General features: G+C 34.4%; 1 protein-coding gene and 2 long non-coding RNA genes across 3 annotated transcripts; 2 read left to right on the top strand and 1 right to left on the bottom strand.

Moving 5' to 3' along the window:
• Positions 1–11,592: 11,592 nt before the first annotated feature.
• Positions 11,593–16,181, bottom strand: LOC100878934 (adenosine receptor A2b). Its single transcript, XM_003705754.3, has 4 exons — positions 15,749–16,181; positions 13,375–13,586; positions 12,512–12,982; positions 11,593–12,247 (listed from the first exon to the last, which is right to left on the bottom strand). The coding sequence occupies exons 1-4, from the start codon at positions 16,179–16,181 to the stop codon at positions 11,843–11,845; spliced, it is 1,521 nt and encodes a 506-aa protein (XP_003705802.2). The 3' UTR covers positions 11,593–11,842.
• Positions 13,560–15,749, top strand: LOC143264346 (uncharacterized). Its single transcript, XR_013038054.1, has 3 exons — positions 13,560–14,745; positions 14,820–14,986; positions 15,096–15,749. It is a non-coding gene; the product is annotated as an uncharacterized LOC143264346 (long non-coding RNA).
• A 1,148-nt stretch (positions 16,182–17,329) lies between the features above and the next one.
• On the top strand, positions 17,330–18,040 carry LOC143264345 (uncharacterized). Its single transcript, XR_013038053.1, has 3 exons — positions 17,330–17,465; positions 17,563–17,843; positions 17,915–18,040. It is a non-coding gene; the product is annotated as an uncharacterized LOC143264345 (long non-coding RNA).
• The last annotated feature ends 603 nt before the right edge of the window (positions 18,041–18,643 follow it).

The raw sequence follows: 18,643 nt of genomic DNA, 5'->3' as shown, positions 1-18,643 counted from the left end.
AGTTTTTTTGGGAAATAAATTTTCTATAAGTTATTTGTAATACCCATTCCCAATACATACCTCCAAATATATTTTGTAGAGCAATCATTTTGGTATATTCTTTTCTTTCTTAACTTTTCCACGCCGTAAAATTGATAAAAATACCTGAAAAGATAATATTAGTAATGTACAGAAAATTTATTAAAATATATTTCAAATTATTTGAGATTGACATGAAAGTAGTTTTGCTCATCTAATTTTGCAAAGATTTGCGTTTTATTATAAGATTTGTAAATTTTCTAAATTTGGATAAGTATGGAACTTGTAATAGATGCTTATTTGATCCAAAATGTAAAGCAAATGAAATTATAATTTAATTCGTAGCTATCAGCTCGATATCGTTTTCTAAAGTCCATTTTTTAAAAAATGTTTAGAAAACTATATCGATTACCAGGTCACACCACGTGGAGGTTGCTACGATAGTGACCCACCCTAACTCCAAATCCCTTCCACCCTCCAAATACAACCTCATTTATCAGAAGGATAAATGAGTTCTGACTCTACTTAGCTCACACGCTCGCATATACAAGTTCTTTACCACAATCCAGTAAAACACTTGTATCACACACACACACACACATACATTAACTTAATACTAATCGTATGGCATGCCACACACATACGCTTAACTTATTCTAAACGCCGCATGGTACCTCTCATTCTAAGATTGCACTCATATGATCTATGACGAATTCAAAAAGCAAAGGGAAGAAAGTTAGAAGAACTTTCCGCCAACAAGCAAAGAAAGTTAGAAGAACTTTCTACAAAAAGAAAAGAAAGTTGGAAGAACTTTCTGTGAAAAAAGGGGATCAGTATTTTTCGCCAAGTGAACCTCGCCTTCCATGGGTCAAAGGGTAGTCCATAGTGACTTACGTGAACCACGAGACAGAGATGAACCGAAAATACTGGCAAGAACGAGTGACACATCCGCGGAGGGTCTCCCATTTCTCCCCGCTTGCGTTTGAAGCAAGTCTGACCGCAGAGAGGAGACCCCTGCCGTGAGGCGGCAGATCGAGATGGTTCATCAATCGATCGGCCCCGCAGAGATGTGTCCCTGGTGCTACACCAGCACTTGCAGCTCACCTCTGCCGCGTGTTCACAGCGCTATGAACCCCCAATGATCCACTTGGGTTCGGAACGATTGACAAAAAATAACTGGGTATACTACAAGCTAACGCGTACAAAGATTGAGAGTTGTGAAGATGAGTGCAAGTTAGAATGAGAGGCACTTACAGGGACCCACCCGCCCGCCCACGAGCACACTTTACTTAAAACTAACTTAAAGCTTAATCGACTTAAAACTAACGCATGCATCCCTCGATGATCCCACGATGATCCCACGATGATCGATGTCTTCAATCTTCGCGTATAATATTCACACATGATATGAAAGTACCCTTTAATCCTTATTAAAAACCAATCAAATAACAAAATAATATAGTAGAAGAAATAAAATGGAGAATAGTCTTGAAAACTTCAGAACAAGAAATAAAATATCAAAGAGACTTGAAAACTTCAGAGCAAGAAATAAAATAGAGCAGAGACTTGAAAACTTCAGAACAATAAATAAAATAGCAGGAAGTCTTGAAAACTTCGAACCAAGAAATAAAATAGAACAGAGACTTGAAAACTTCAGAACAATAAATAAAATAGCAGAAAGTCTTGAAAACTTCGGTGCACGAAATAAAATAGTGCAGAGACTTGAAAATTTCGGTGCAAAAAGTAAAATAGCAACAAAACCTGAAATCTTCAAAGCGAAAAATAAAATCATTTAGAATTTGAAAAACTCTGTGATCCCACAATGAAATGAATAGGTCCTGCATCCTATACTTTCACACACTCACTCATACTACAATACACATATTATAAAATCCCTAACTGTGCCTTTTGTTCTAAAATTGCCCTCGTATAATCTAAAACTTTGTAAAGAAAATGTTTCAAGAAGAAAGTTGGAAGAACTTTCTTTTAAGTTTGAAGCAATTAACAATAAAAATGATAGGCTACTACTACAATCTAATATGTAACAAGTTAAAAAATTGTCTTAAAGATAAGTGCAAGTTAGAACAAAAGGCACTTACAATTTGCGCAAGCTTTTCGCCACGTGTGACGAAAAACCTGCGCCCGAGCCCACCCTTCCTCCCACAGCTCGGAATTAATGTAATATACATATGAAATTGAGAAGTTATAATCGTAGCTCTTAGCTCGATATCGTTTTCTAAAGTTAATTTCGTGAACAATATTTAGAAAACGACATCGATTACCGGGTCACACCACGAGGAGGTGGCTACGATAAAATAGTGACCCACCCTAACTCCAAATCCCTTCCACCCTCCAAATGCAACCTCATTTATCGGAAGGATAAACGAGTTCTGACTCTACTTAGCTCATAGGCTCGCATATACAAGTTCTTTACCACAATCCAGCAAAGAACTTGTACCACACGCACACACATACATTAACTTAATACTAATAGCATGGGGCCCCACACACATACGCTTAACTTATTCCAAACGCCGCACGGTGCCTCTTATTCTAAGATTGCACTCGAATAATCTATGACGAACTCGAAAAGCAAAGGGAAGAAAGTTAGAAGAACTTTCTACAAAAAGAAAAGAAAGTTAGAAGAACTTTCTGTGAAAAAAGGGGATCAGTATTTTTCGTCAAGTGAACCTCGCCTTCCATGGGTCAAAGGGTAGTCCATAGTGACTTACGTGAACCACGAGACAGAGATGAACCGAAAATACTGGCAAGAACGAGTGACACATCCGCGGAGGGTCTCCCATTTCTCCCCGCTTGCGTTTGAAGCAAGTCTGACCGCAGAGAGGAGACCCCTGCCGTGAGGCGGCAGATCGAGATGGTTCATCAATCGATCGGCCCCGCAGAGATGTGTCCCTGGCGCTACACCAGCACTTGCAGCTCACCTCTGCCGCGTGTTCACAGCGCTATGAACCCCCAATGATCCACTTGGGTTCGGAACGATTGACAAAAAATAACCGAGTATACTACAATCTAACGCGTACAAAGCTTGAGAATTCAGAAGATGCAAGAGTGCAAGTTAGAATAAGAGGCACTTACAGGGACCCACCCGCCCTGCCCACAAGCACACTTTACTTAAAACTAACGCACGCATACAATTAACTTAAAACTAACGCACGCATCCCTCGGTGATTCCTCGATGATCCCTCGATGATCGATGTCTTCAATCTTCGCGTATACGCCATTCACACATGCACTCATGCATACTACAATATGTTACAATAGACGCAACTTAAAACTAACTTAAAATTACTTAAAATTAATGCATTAGTTGATGATATCCCTCGAAGGAAGTCTTTAATGATGATCTATTCCCTACCTATAGAATGCATGCAGAATTCATGCTAACATTTAAGTTTATATTAACATTTTCGGAATAAAAGTGAAATAAAACTCGAGTCGACTCGATAAAAATACGCAAATAAAATACAATATACTTGGGAAATATATAAATTAAGAGGAACATGAATCATTAAAATAAAAACCTGAAACATACAAATATAGTTGAGACAAGTATGGATCATTAAAAATTACTTACATAAAATTAAAATCTGAAACAGACAAAATGTAATTAGACAAAATAACAAGTTGAATTACTTGCATAAAATAAAAACCTGAAACAGACAAAAGTAGTTAAGATAACTATGAAACAATAAAAATTACTTTCATAAAATAAAAATCTAAAACAGACAAAATGTAATTAGGCACATAAAAAAAAAATCTGAAACAGATAAAATATAATTAGACACATATGAAAAATTGAATTACTTACATAAAATAAAAATCTGAAACTGACAAATATTTATTAACATAGAAAATAAATTACTTACTTAAAATAAATTCCTGAAACAGAGAAATAATTATTAACATAGAAAATACATTACTTACTTAAAATAAATTCCTGAAACAGAGAAATAATTATTAATTATTAACATAGAAAATAAATGACTTACTTAAAATAAATTCTTGAAACTGACAAATAATTATTAACACAGAAAATAAATTACTTACTTTAAATAAATTCCTGAAACAGACAAATATTTATTAATAAAGAAAATAAATTACTTACTTACAATAAATTCCTGAAACAGACAAATATTTATTAATAAAGAAAATAAATTACTTACTTACAATAAATCCCTGAAACAGACAAATATATTAACATAGAAAATAAATTACTTACATAAAATAAATACCTGAAACAGACAAATATTTATTAATAAAGAAAATAAATTACTTACTTAAAATAAATTCCTGAAACAGACAAATATTTATTATTAAAGAAAATAAATTACTTACTTTAAATAAATTCCTGAAACAGACAAATATTTATTAATAAAGAAAATAAATTACTTACTTCAATAAATTCCTGAAACAGACAAATATATTAACATAGAAAATAAATTACTTACTTTAAATAAATTCCTGAAACAGACAAATATTTATTAATAAAGAAAATAAATTACTTACTTACAATAAATATCTGAAACAGACAAATATTTATTAATAAAGAAAATAAATTACTTACTTCAATAAATTCCTGAAACAGACAAATATATTAACATAGAAAATAAATTACTTACATAAAATAAATACCTGAAACAGACAAATATTTATTAATAAAGAAAATAAATTACTTACTTCAATAAATTCCTGAAACAGACAAATATATTAACATAGAAAATAAATTACTTACATAAAATAAATACCTGAAACAGACAAATATTTATTAACATAGAAAATAAATTACTTACATAAAATAAATACCTGAAACAGATAAATATTTATTAATAAAGAAAATAAATTACTTACTTAAAATAAGACCTGAAACAGACAAATATTTATTAATAAAGAAAATAAATTACTTACTTACAATAAATCCCTGAAACAGACAAATATATTAACATAGAAAATAAATTACTTACATAAAATAAATACCTGAAACAGACAAATATTTATTAATAAAGAAAATAAATTACTTACTTCAATAAATTCCTGAAACAGACAAATATATTAACATAGAAAATAAATTACTTACATATAATAAATACCTGAAACAGACAAATATTTATTAATAAAGAAAATAAATTACTTACATAAAATAAATACCTGAAACAGACAAATATTTATTAATAAAGAAAATAAATTACTTACTTAAAATAAGACCTGAAACAGATAAAAGTAATTATGACAGAAAATGGAAGGAGCAAAAAATGAAATCTCCCTTTATTCGAAACGAAACTTTTGAAAAATCGAGATCATAGGCTTTGAAAACCTTAAAATCCGAAATGAAATTATAGATTCAAAAACCTCAACTCCGAAATAAAAAGACGTAGAGATTAAGAAACCTCAAAACTTGAAATAAAATCAGGGTACTCTTTGAAAACCTCAAATTTGAAATAAAAACCTAAAGATATTAAAAATTTCAAGACCGAATTGAAATCACCAGGTGGTCCAAAGACTTCGACGCTCGAAGTAATATTGTCGCATGAAATGAAAGAGAAACTGAAATCAAAGTACAAGAATTAAAAACCAATCAAAAAATAAAGTTAGAGAGAGGAAGAAATAAAGTGTTGAAAACTTTGAAGCTAGAAATAAAATGAGATAAAGTATTAGGTGCCCTATCAGTGAGTACAGGATGCAGGACACACACCATTCACACACTCACGCATACTATAATACATTCTAAATGCCCTACATGTACCTCTTATTCTAAAATTGCACTCGCATATAAAACTTTGTAAAAATTGCAAGAAGATAGGAAAGAAAGTTGGAAGAACTTTCTTTTAAGTTTGGAGAAATTATTAAAAAAAACTACAAAAAAATAACAAACTATTACTGTAATCTAATACGTAAGTTAAAAAATTGTGACAAAGATGAGTGCAATTTAGAATAAGAGGTACTTACAATGTGCGCAAGCTTTTCGCCACATGACGTGACGAAAAACCTGCGCCCGAGCCCACCCTTCCTCCCACAAGCTCGAAATTAATGTAAAACTAATGCACTGTACATAACTTACCAAAAATAAAATGCTGAAATAAATAAAAGTTATTAAGACAAAAATGAATGATTTCAATACTTACTTGAAATAAATATCTGAAACAGACAAGAATAATTATGACAATTACGAAATATTGAATTACTTACATAAAATAAAAATCTGAAACAGACAAAATTCTATTAACACAGAAAATTGTGGGAGGGGGAGGAAAATTTTTCTTTATTTCATACAAGAATTTCAGAAAATACAAAACGCAATGAAAATTGCGGATTTGAGAAGACAACAGAATTTACCAAAGAAGAAATACTAAAACAGACAAAAATTTATTAAGACAGAAATTTGAGAAGAGAGAACATGTTAACTTACCAAAAAATAAAATCTGAAACATACAAAATTTTATTAACAAATAAAATTGTACAAGAAGAAGTGAAACAACCCTATCGAGAAACAAAAAACACAATGAAAAATACGAATTTAAAATCAATCAACAATAAAACAATTTATTCAAAATCAATTCCTGAAACAGAGAAAAATAATTAACACATAAAATTCAGGGAAATTAAAATCGCGAAGGGATATACAAATCTCGAAGCTCGAGATAAAATCGCGAAGGGATACAAAAATTTTTAATTTCGTAATTTAATCGTGAAGGAATTTAAAAATCTATAATTTCGTACTGTAATCGCGAAGGGATGCAAAAATCTCTAATTTCGAAATGTAATCGCGAAGGGATGCAAAAATCTCTAATTTCGAAATGTAATCGCGAAGGGATGCAAAAATCTCTAATTTCGAAATGTAATCGCGAAGAGATGCAAAAATCTCTAATTTCGTAATATAATCGCGAAGATATGCAAAAATCTTTAATCTCGAAATGTAATCGCAAAGTTATGCAAAAATCTTTAATTTCGAAATTTAATTGGGAGGGCATAAAAATCGCGAGTGGCTTTGCTCGTAAAAATTCGAGCAAAACGATACATTTCGTATCGTTCAAAAAGCACATGTAAAATACAAGAAAATAATAGCGAGCATAGTGACAAATGACTGTCCATCCTAAGATGGACAGCCATTAATAGTTCCCCTCTTCTTTGGCAAATTTTGCCGGGGCTCTTCGGCATATAGCCTCTTCTCTCTTCGGCAAAGCCTCACAAAAATCACTCGCGAAATTTTACGGTAACTCGGACATTCTTAGTTTTCAATTACATAAATTCTCAATTTTGCTATCAATCTCCATAAACAGATAGCAGACAGTTTTATAACAATAAAATTGCATTACTATCCATTTATTTCGATCGATAAGAAAATCGAAATTTTATGTAATATCTAATAAGTTAGTTTGATAATCAAGAAAAATACTCAAAAAAGATATACGACCAGCGATTCTTAGAATGCGCTGTCCGTAAAAGAATGTCCGAGCAGAATATTTTAATTCACTCACTTCACTTCACTTCACTTTATACTTCATTTTTGCAGTCGGATCTAGAACCCGACTGCGACTTACAAACTAAAAGGCCTGGCCTGAACGAACAATCGAGTTCAAGAGATATTAAATATATTCATATTTAATTTTTCTCTTCTCGATTTTTCGTAAACCCCCCAGATACAAGCATCTCACGTGTGAGAGAGGAGGAAAGAGAAACGTGAAAGCTTGCTCTGGCCCTACCTACTTAAAACTAACTCATTCACACCAGAAGTAAGCTACCTGCCTGCCTATCGCTATATTTAAAAAATTGCAAAGTTCATTCTCACAAAAACACACTCCACGGTTCTCACACATACCACCCGGGTGCAAATAAGCCTAATCCTAGGGAGTACGTCCCGGGACGTCTCCGACACCCGAGTTCAATACTACATTCACACTCTAAGTTCATACCTTTTTGCTGAAATCGATCGACAATCGACAGTGAACATTGAACATATTTCATTTTTGTACTCTTTCGAATATTCAATGTAATATGTACATGTAATAATTTTAACTACTCATACAAGTTATTAACTTATTCATTTTATAAAATTTTCAAATGACTCGACTTGCATTTTGTATGCATTTTCAAATAGAATTTTGCAAAGTTTAAAAAATAAATCTATAGTTTAATCGACACAAGGTCCACGACCTAACCACACACACACGCGTGTAACTTGTGTCGATAATTCACTGTCAATTTGTCGATCGCCAAAACATCTTAAAACTAAACCGTGTCCACCTGCCCTAACCCATGCGAGTAGCATCTAAGCATGCGCATGAGTATAGAGCATAAAAATGAACACGGCCACATGTATTTTGACCTACCAGTTTTCTTCATGTGTGCTGAAAATCCTGAGCTAAAAAACATGATTAGAAACATGCTAATAAAGTGTCTTCCAGCAAAAATTGACTCTAACTTTAAAAAATTTTCGAAATGGAAAATGGAAGATCACTTTGCAAAAATCTAAGTATATCGGTAGTTTCATTTTTAACAGATTTGTGATATCAAAGTAAATTTCTAAATGACTCAAACATTCGTAAATAACTTTGATATCGAAATCTGTTTCTCGCGATACTTTCTTGTACATTTATTTAAAAAATTTTCACGCGTACGTAAAAATTGAAAGTGACTCTATAACTTTATAAAAGTGACTCGACAACTACTGTGAAATCGGAGGGTCATCCGACTTCTATGTACTAATTTTAATTTTAAATTGTAAAGAAGTTAAAACGCGATGTACAAGAAAACCCTGACCTGAGCTAATAAATGAAATAAACAGTGTGTACGAATTTTGCACGATCGTACAGTCGTGGTCACTATGCTCGCTCAAAAATATAAAATACAACCAGTTCCCGTGTCGATTCGGACCATTCGTCCTACGACATGATGGGAACCGGAGGAATCGTAAAGCATGCGACTCACCGATCGCTGACTTGCGCCACTGCGATCGTTTTACCGGTAGAGCATCTGTGACAGCACGTGTGGGAGGCATTGCATCATACAGATTGATTGGCTGCTTGGTTAATTGACTGCTTGATTGGTTGGCTGCTTGGCTGCTTGATTGATTGACCACTTTCATCAGATTTGGCTGTTGCGGTTTGGCAGTTGGCCTTCTGTAATCATAAATAAATTACAACGATTAATTAACTGTGTTTATCGATTTGCATTTTGATAACATACACGTATTTTGACTACTACTTGTACAAACATGTAAAAACATATAGAGGCATGCAGAACTAGGAGTTGGTTATAAATTTGCAAACGTTCATGTCACAACGTGAAATATTATAAAATATTCGAAAATGTATCTCATAACAATTGCGTAATTACTTTAGAGAGCATGTTAGAACGTTTGCAAAAATATACCGGAACACGTAGGTAACTACACTACACACCAGTAACAGTTTGTTAAAATATTTAAATAATCATTGCATAAAATACACTAAAGCACTAGTAACAGTATGTCAATACATTTAAATAATCATTGCATAAAGTACACTAAAACACCAGTAACAATTTGTCAAAATATTTAAATAATCATTGCATAAAATACACTAAAGCACTAGTAACAGTATGTCAATACACTTAAATAATCATTGCATTAAGTACACCAAAGCACCAGTAACAATTTGTCAAAATATTTAAATAATCATTGCATAAAATACATTAAAGCACTAGTAACCGTTTGTTAAAACAATTAAATAACAGTTGCATAAAATACACTAAAGCACCAGTAGCATTATGTCAAAACACTTAAATAACAGTTGCATAAAGTGCACTAATAACCAGTAACAATTTGTAAAAACACTTAAATAATCACTCCACAAAATGCATTAAAACGTTAAAAAATTAATAAAACATTTAAATAACCGCGCCATAAAACACTAATATATCCGTATACACGTGCACAATCACTTAAGGAAACACACATGTAAAGTCACTGACACTTGTAAAACCACACCATAAAATTTGTTAATACACCCCCATAATTAATAAAAAATATTTATTAAAGCACACTAAACACTGGTAATAATACACTAGGTACACTAATATATCCGTATATGCACGCAGGTAACACACTGTTAAAGTCACTGACACTTGTTGAATCACACCATAAAATTTATTAATACACCCCCATATTTATTAAAAAATATTTATTAAAGCACACTAGACACTTGTTATAACACATTAGGTAAGACAGGGACAAGCACAATATCGGATAAGTGAACCCTTGACTCGTACCGGTATGTGTTGACAGGACTGATCCGACCTCCTCGACTTCCAAAACAAAACTGAGCACGGGCGACCTCTTCAAGTGTAAGTGCGATTGGTAGTTTTCAGTAGCCAATTAAACATCATGTAATCGACCAATAGCGTGCAACCATTATGGTTGCTTGTTGTATAACTATTTAACGTTAATTTTTTTATAATTTTATACTTCTCGATTGTTTATTAACAAATTTATTGTTATAAATAAATAAATTTATTATTTTTTTTAACTTACTTTTGCAGATATGTTGCAAAATGATTTTTAATAAATATATGACGATATGTTTTATTGTAATTAATAATTTTTTAGTTATTTATTTATAAAATTATTGTTGTAACTATTCAAATTCGTCGTTTTTATTAACTTACTCTAACAGATATGTTGTAAAATTAATATATTACGAGATATTTTGTTGTAACTCATTATTATATAAATTAATTATTGCAATTCATTATTTTAATAACCTTCCCGTGCGTATACCTTGTAAATTCATATCTTGTATTCAAATGTATTTTTATATAATTTTTTGTAACTACTTATTACCGAAGAAATTCAGTATAGTGTGCGAACTATTTTGAACACATAATAGTTTCATGTTTTTTAAAAAGTTTCATTTTTATATGTTGTGAAAAATTCATTTACGCGCGGTTTTTTAAAAAGTGACGTCATCAACGAAAATGGAGCAAACCGCCATCTCTCCTGCGAACAGGGTGAACTACGCAGTTTTGAAACTGTAGCTTCATTAGTTCTCCACACTGTCACTGGACGGCGCCACGTGTATTTTTTCCGTTAAATTCAATTAATACTGTTCATTTTATTAGTGTAATTAATTATATGAATCGCGGTACGAACTACATTTTGTATTTGATAAGCTTGTTTAAACTTTTTTACCATTTCTATATAATTGTTATTCTTAAATTTGATATAACACGCAGAACTATATTGTGTGAGAATTTTTATATTTGAAAAAGAATCAGTGTAAAGTGAGTGGTGGAGACAGCTCTATGTCGCAGTACAATACTTCGAAACCAGATAACGCTGATGGTACTCTTCAAACGTGCAGGTAAGGACAGATTTCCATAGTCGATAACATATTCTGTTTTTCATTTTTATTTCCATTTTGGCGCTAAATGTATTTTAATCCCGGTTGAAACATATTACTGATACAGAATGTTTTACAAGTTTTGGAAAGTAAATTACATGAATATTTTATCTGTAGCTCACGAATTCATTTATTTCTAGTTTTGCGAGGTGTTCGAGTATAACATCGATTAAATATTCCATTTAACGCAGCACACGACGTTTATTTGTCCGCCATTTTGTGTCGAGTATTAACACCAGGATTTACAGTATCATACATCAAATTACAAGACTAACATCAAAAATACATCGTGTTCGATTTTAGAAAACCTTCAACGCTCCATAATTTTCGGTAATCATACTTAAATAATCACGATTCATTAATTGTTATTATCGACGACGATGTCATCGATTATTTAGTTAGATCGAACATGAAAATCCCGCCAAATATCATCAACCTTTATCTTTGTTTTCCGTCAGTTCGTCCATACTTTCGTGAACGGAATCAACGTGATTTACATCCACTTCGATCACGAAAATAGAGGATGGTGGCGTCTCTTCGACGTGATCGACTTCCGCCGGAAGAAGCGGCATCAAAGGTTTGTAAGTCTGTAATTCTATGGACGAAATGTGAGACGGAGTTATCGATAAACTCGAATCAATCGTTTTAATCTTAAAATTATCGCTGCCGTTTCGACGGAACTCGTCATCTTGTGTCGTATTGTCGTTCGCGCAATCGTCTACTTCCGGCTTGTCGCTGTGCGAAGAACTGGATGCGTTTGCGTTGCACAACTCTTTCTCTCGAATCGAAACTTTGCGAGGCGTCGAATATGATCCCCTCAATTTGACGTCAGTCACCTGTTTTTAAAACATACATTGTTACAACATTGTATCTTTTGTTTGATCAGATAAGATATGTATTTTTAACAGAGAACAATAATTTTATGATAAACTCTACATTTTATTTGTTGAAACTTTGATGAATAATATTGTTATCTCCCCGTAAAGTGCGAGAATATTTTTTTTTTAGTTAAATAGCGGTTCTATACTCCCACACATATCACATATATACTTAAAAGGTAACAAAAATAGATTTTCATGAAAATATTGTTAAACATTTACTTGTCGCAATAAATTTGATCTCTGTCCTCTCGATGCAGGTTGACTACCCGTCTGCCTTTGTAGCTGTCGTTGCGAACCAACCAGAGAGCCACGATCGTGTATCACGCTAATCACGCTGGACTTTACGTCGCTGTGCGGGAAAAGTAGCCTCCACATGAAGTTCTTCAACGCTGCGCGGAAATCTTTTAAATGATATGCGTATAGTAACGGGTTACCAGCCGAATTCATGTGCGACAAGATGATGCAGAAATTCATCAAGATTTCGTTCACTTTGCATCCCGGACAGAACGCCATGATGCAATTAATGGTATACAGAGGGAACCAACAGATGATGAAGAAGATCACTATGCGTGACAGATTTTGCGTAGCTTTTACTTCGCGTTTCCTGGCTGCTCCAAGTAATCGCAGCATCGTTCCTGTCGTTTGATTTCCGGTCCTTCGACCTGGATTCATCGTCACGATTTGTTGCAGCTATAAAAATATATATAGAACGAATATAATGTAGACTTATTTTATATAACAAAATGTTCATGTGACCAAAGAACATAGACACGTGGAGAGATTTGTTAAATAATTTGAAACAATATTTTACTATATTGTTCTATTCGGTATAGGATTTTATTTCAACAAGTAGAAAATAATACAACTGAAAAGGTTGCTTTTAGTTTTTAAGCTTTATTGTTGTCTTTAAAATGTGAAATATTAATGCACACGTTGCTGTGTCAAGTATGTTTGATTAATTAAAAGAAGTAAATTGCGATGACCAACAAACACCGGGCGATCTTCATTAATTCGTTATCGTGTTTGCATATCGCACGTGGGTATACGCGATGATCGTGTATTTACGGTTAAAAGTGTCTGACCTGTTTTACAACCACTCGGTAGATGTGAGCGTAGAAGGCTGCAATTAATAGCGCGGGAAAGATGATCGTGGCGAAGTATAGGAACACCAAGTAATCGTAATCCATCACCTCGGTAAAGATGCATTTCTGGTTGGATTTCTCGCCCGCGTTCCAACCGAAAAGCGGCAGAAAGCCGACCAGAGTGCCGGCAATCCAGCACACGCAAATTATACCTGCAAAGAGTATGTTTCTTTTTAATTGTACCTCTGATATTATTTCTACCATTCTTTCTAATCTATACGTTAGATCTTCTTTTTTCTAGGAAAAAACTTTTTATATTATACTGTTTATTATCTGAGTAAGCAGAATTAAAGCGTTATAATATACCACTAAGTATTATATTATTTCAGATATGGCCCCTGATAAGGACAGTTCATGGCTAACTTCTTGCTCTTCGCCCTTGGAGGAAATTAAAGTGCCTCGACAAATATGTTGCTACTCCATCAAAAAGGGTGAAATTCTGATAAGTTATTAAGTAATAAGTTCACGATTAATGTTACTCTTCTTTCTGTCATGACGAAGGGTTTCTAATGGAAATTATAGACGTTTTAAGGCAGAAATTGGAAGTCGGTCAAAGAAGTCGACGATAGGAAGTACACGTGAACGTTATCGATTACAGAGCACAGCAATAAACGCACCTTTTTCGCCTTGAGTGATGGTATCAGTCAGCGGTGTTGTAATTAAAATCAGTCGTGCCATAAACAGGCGAAACGCTTGAATTAATCACGGTCAAACGGGCTGTAAAACGAGAGAAGTCTAACAAAGCTATGAATTTTATTTGTTAGACATTTCCCGTTCGTAACATTCAAACCCTTTTCCTTTATGAATTTAAATTACGTTATTCAATTAATAACACCCTTCGGTGTTTGATCCTTTAAGATATTGCAATGTATGAACTCTTTGAAGTTACAGAGAGAATCGCAAGGACACGATTTCTATCAATTCTGTGACACAACGGAAGAAAAAGTCCTTTGGGAAATCGAATGGATGGAAATTATAGTGTACACTTTATATGACACGTTCGCATAAACATCATACTCGTAATGCAATTTTTAATTCCTAACGTATTGTGCTGAATAGTAATTATACTGTTAACAGAATTTACGGATCTTATAATTTTATACTTCCTTTATATCGAGACACAGATTACCAAGATTTGAGCAGTACTTAAATTGGAATGATTAAAAGTTTACAGCATAATATATCACTAAATTTTACTGAAACTTATTAGCAAAGTTATTCACTATACAGCTTCGTCTAAGATATTAAAATCCCTCAGGTGCCAGCAACACCTACCACCTGTTGCCACCGACCTTACTCTTCCAGAGAAAGGTAAGTTTCTTGAACTAAAAGTCACAAAACTGTCTCCATTTCAATGTATTATCAATAGCATTGCAACTCAATAGGAAACAGCATTGGTTTCTGAGGACTGCTGCACAATGTTGTTTAATCAACAGCCTGATGTCGTGTATTCTAATATAGCAGGACGTGATGTACATCCCTCATCGTGTGCACTTTAAACAGAAATTGCGTAAGCAATATCAGGAACATTTTACACTACAAGACCCTAAAAGTAATTATCGAATTTCTATTAAAATTACTCCATGTACTTTTGTATAATCAAAACTAGAAGGACCATACATACATCTGTATTAAATATATCAAACTTTTACATGTTCTAGATTAATCAAGAAAGAAGAGATTAGTCATTTGAATGTTGGATTGAAATTCTGAAAGTTGTGTCGAACGAGTAACAGGTGCTTTCGAGCAAACAGTTCCGTAAATTATAATTGCATAGCTGGGATCAATATTGCCTTACGGTAGCACGATTAAATGGTTACGTGTGCCATGCAAAATGCTTCCGAGAAGACACGATTTTAATTGGATCATCGGATTGCACAAGGTAACGAATAACAATTGCTCGACTCGTTGCGCGTTTCTACGAAGTTTTCGCGGTGTCTGCGCAATTATCGAGTTACACTACTTGCGCGTTGATTTCATCATGCCTACCTGCCTTTTACACGCAAACGCCGAAACAAATGCGTGACTAATGTATGTAAACATTCGTACGGAGGAACGCTAGGTTCTAGTTCGCATTGATTTTAGATTTTTTAGGTCTCTACAGATCTTAGATTTTCATAAGTACCAGACTCCTCCAATACAATCACTACCTCCTTCTAAATTCTCCTTAATCTTTCCCAAACCCAAAAACCAATTTATTCTAAACTACGGAGAATCTATGTTACAAATGTAGACCAAGTCTAAAAGATTAACTGGACGTGTTACTCTATCTGAGAATTTTGAAACCTGCATCAAAGTCATCATTCACCCTTACCTATGGCAGTTTTAGTGCGTACGGTGCGGGAGTATCCCATGGGATGAAGTATCGCCCAGTAACGATCGACGGACACCGCCACCAGGCAGAAGATGCTGATGGTGCACAGGACGACCAACACGGAGACGGTGAATAGACAAGCGTGCAGGTTCGTCGGTAAACCGATGCTAGCCAGAATGGCGAACGGTATGGCGAACAATCCAACCAACAGATCGGCCGTTGCTAAAGAGATGATATAATAGTTCGTTCGTCGACGAAGTTTTCGCTCTTTGCTGAAAACGATGATTACCAGTCCGTTACCGAACACCGCGCAAACCGCCACAAGGATCTCACAAACTGTGTACGGTAGATTAAGCTCCGAACGGGTAGACGAATTCGCCTCTGTCACGGTCAAATTATCGGCCAATACGCTGTTGTTTAATGGAAATTCCATCACGATGGACGCTGATACTCGGAAGTTTAACGTTGCTGCGTAACAATCACTGTTGGAATATTTTTGTTAAATGATCAAGTTTCTCCGGAAGTTGGAGAACATCTTCTGCTATCTGTAGCCATTTATAAAGTGAAACATTATCGGATATGTCAGAGGCAACTGCACGAGTAAGGGTGAGGTTCTCGGACATGCTACTGACGGCCACTAGTGGATAGTTAATAGACCAATTTACAAATTTCAATTCCTGTATCTCTGAGTTTATTAATTTCCAACAAATCACTAAATTTCGAAGTTTCAAAATTCCAACATTTCCAAAGTTCCAAATTTCGGAATTTGAAGTCTTAATAACGAGGGATTTATCACTTTGGTTGTCCTACACCCCATCACTACCGTGCACGCCGTTGCCCAACGAGCTCTTCAGGGAGCACTTGATGTGTCCATCACTGATCGTGAGATATATCTCAAGTGATTCTCATTAGTTTCGAACGGCTCAATAATCGATCGTTGTTCATTTGTCTTCTGCTGTTGGGGTATATTGGAAGATCCGTGACAAATGGAAAACACCGGCGTCGCGTGACACACGCTTTTTTCCGATCTTTTTAATGGATCCTCTTAATTTCTGTACAGAGAATTTCCATGATACCCAGCGAAACGAAGCGTCACGCGAGCTTGATGCCACTTCCTTAAATAGATCCTCGCGGAATGTTTTTCATTCTTGATCATGTTTGTGAAAAATTAAACTCTTCATCATTTACTTTTGCTGAGTTCACACAAGCTGATATTTTCAAGAAAATCAACCAGATGAGTCTTCACTTCCTGAAGTGTTATGACCTTTCAATGGCCCGTTCCGAAGTATTGCACAATCCACGAACAATTTATGAATCAAAAGTTTCGAAACCTTTCTATATTCGAATGAGAGCCAGTGTTCAAGGACAAACCAGCGTTACATCTCTTCCGGTTCTTTCTGACGTTAAAGGACAACGACCCACGACTGTTGTATCACGCTTGATGGTAATCGATCGATTTTGTTTTAGCAAAAAGACAGCAGCAACACGTGCGATGAAAAAGACCGGAAGAAGGAAGCATCGCTGCTTATTTGTATGGACGTGGCGCGACAGCTAATGATACTTGTTCCATTTTACACGCAACGAATTGTGTCTCTCTCCTATGAATAACAGCGTACATTAATCCGCTGGATTAGGTCTTACCTCTATTTTCATTTAAAAACCGTACCAACTTTATCTGCGGATTCAAACGACCATCTTTATCACTGGACTTTTTCAGGTTACCTGTAAACTTTATACAAATTTTATTCTTTATTACAAAATTCCACTTCTAATTTTTCATTTAGTTTTAATAACTGCAAATATTTTTTGTATAGAACAAGGATTCACGTTTATAATGGGCGTAGTAGACTTCGTTATATTGCCATGGGCGGAGTTGCAACAATAGAAAGTTCTAGAATTTGTATAAGAAAAGATGAAGCGATTTACAAAGTTGAAGATTTGTTGAAGAAGTTGAAGAATTTAAAAATTTGCAACCAGAGGAGTTACAGCGTTTAACAGTGCAACTTATGGCAGTACAAAATAATGAAATATAACGTGTAGATACACCGCCTGAAGGTACAGCGACTTATGCAGATCTTGTTTTCTCTAATAACTAGTAAGTTTCACCAGTATAGATAACAATATAACGAGAGTCTGCTATATACATTTAACCCTCGAATAGCGAAGCAGGAACTCGGTTAACTCAAGATAGGTCCAGCTACCGTCATGCAAGGGTTAATTGATCCACTGGGAACGCAATTTACGATCTTCCAATTTTAAAATAGCCAGTACAGCTCGACGCAAACTACCGTCTGATTTTCATTTGAAACGGGCCAGCAAGTGGGCAGTCCTGTTCAAGCAATCCGTCCAAACAACGAGCGTCAAATGTTAGTCTTCTGAATTATAGTTACGGTAAAGTTCGTAGTTCAACCGTGTCCTCAAACAATGTACACTATCTTTGGCGATGTTAGTTCGTTTAAACAGCAACGAATTGTCCGTTAAGTAGCACAGCAATTGAAAACCACGGGTCGCGTTCATTGTGTCGACGTTTCGAATCCAACCACTTTTCGATCGCACACTTGTACAGTTTATTATGATTCACAATTTTGCAACGCATGTTCGTCAAACAACTCTATGTTTTAATGTACTTTTTTCTGTGCTGAAGTCTTTTGTTATAAATTTTGGAGATGATTAAAATTCATGGGGTTTTCCAGTCAGTGATAAACATTCTTTTGTCTCTTGACAGTGGAAACAAAGTAAACGTAATATCTCAAGCGATTCTTCATTACTCGTCACACAATGGCGTGATTAAGAAACTCACCGAAAGGGACAGATTAAAATTTTAATTTCACAACGATATAAAAGCTTCTCTTCAAGTTTCACGCTCAAGAGTTGAAAGAATCGAAGTAATAACTT

The sequence above is a fragment of the Megachile rotundata genome, chromosome 4, assembly GCF_050947335.1.
Source record: "Megachile rotundata isolate GNS110a chromosome 4, iyMegRotu1, whole genome shotgun sequence".
Lineage (NCBI taxonomy): Eukaryota > Metazoa > Arthropoda > Insecta > Hymenoptera > Megachilidae > Megachile > Megachile rotundata.
This window is presented reverse-complemented; position numbering and strand designations above follow the sequence as displayed.

Bases quoted from the DNA above. Each gene is read 5' to 3' on its own strand.
- LOC100878934 (XM_003705754.3), bottom strand. From the start codon at position 16,181: ATGGAATTTCCATTAAACAACAGCGTATTGGCCGATAATTTGACCGTG. The intron at 12,983-13,374 runs GTCAGACACTTT...ATATTTTTATAG, and splicing joins ACCGAGTGGTTGTAAAACAG to CTGCAACAAATCGTGACGAT. The intron at 12,248-12,511 runs GTAAATGTTTAA...TTTTAAAAACAG, and splicing joins GATCAAATTTATTGCGACAA to GTGACTGACGTCAAATTGAG.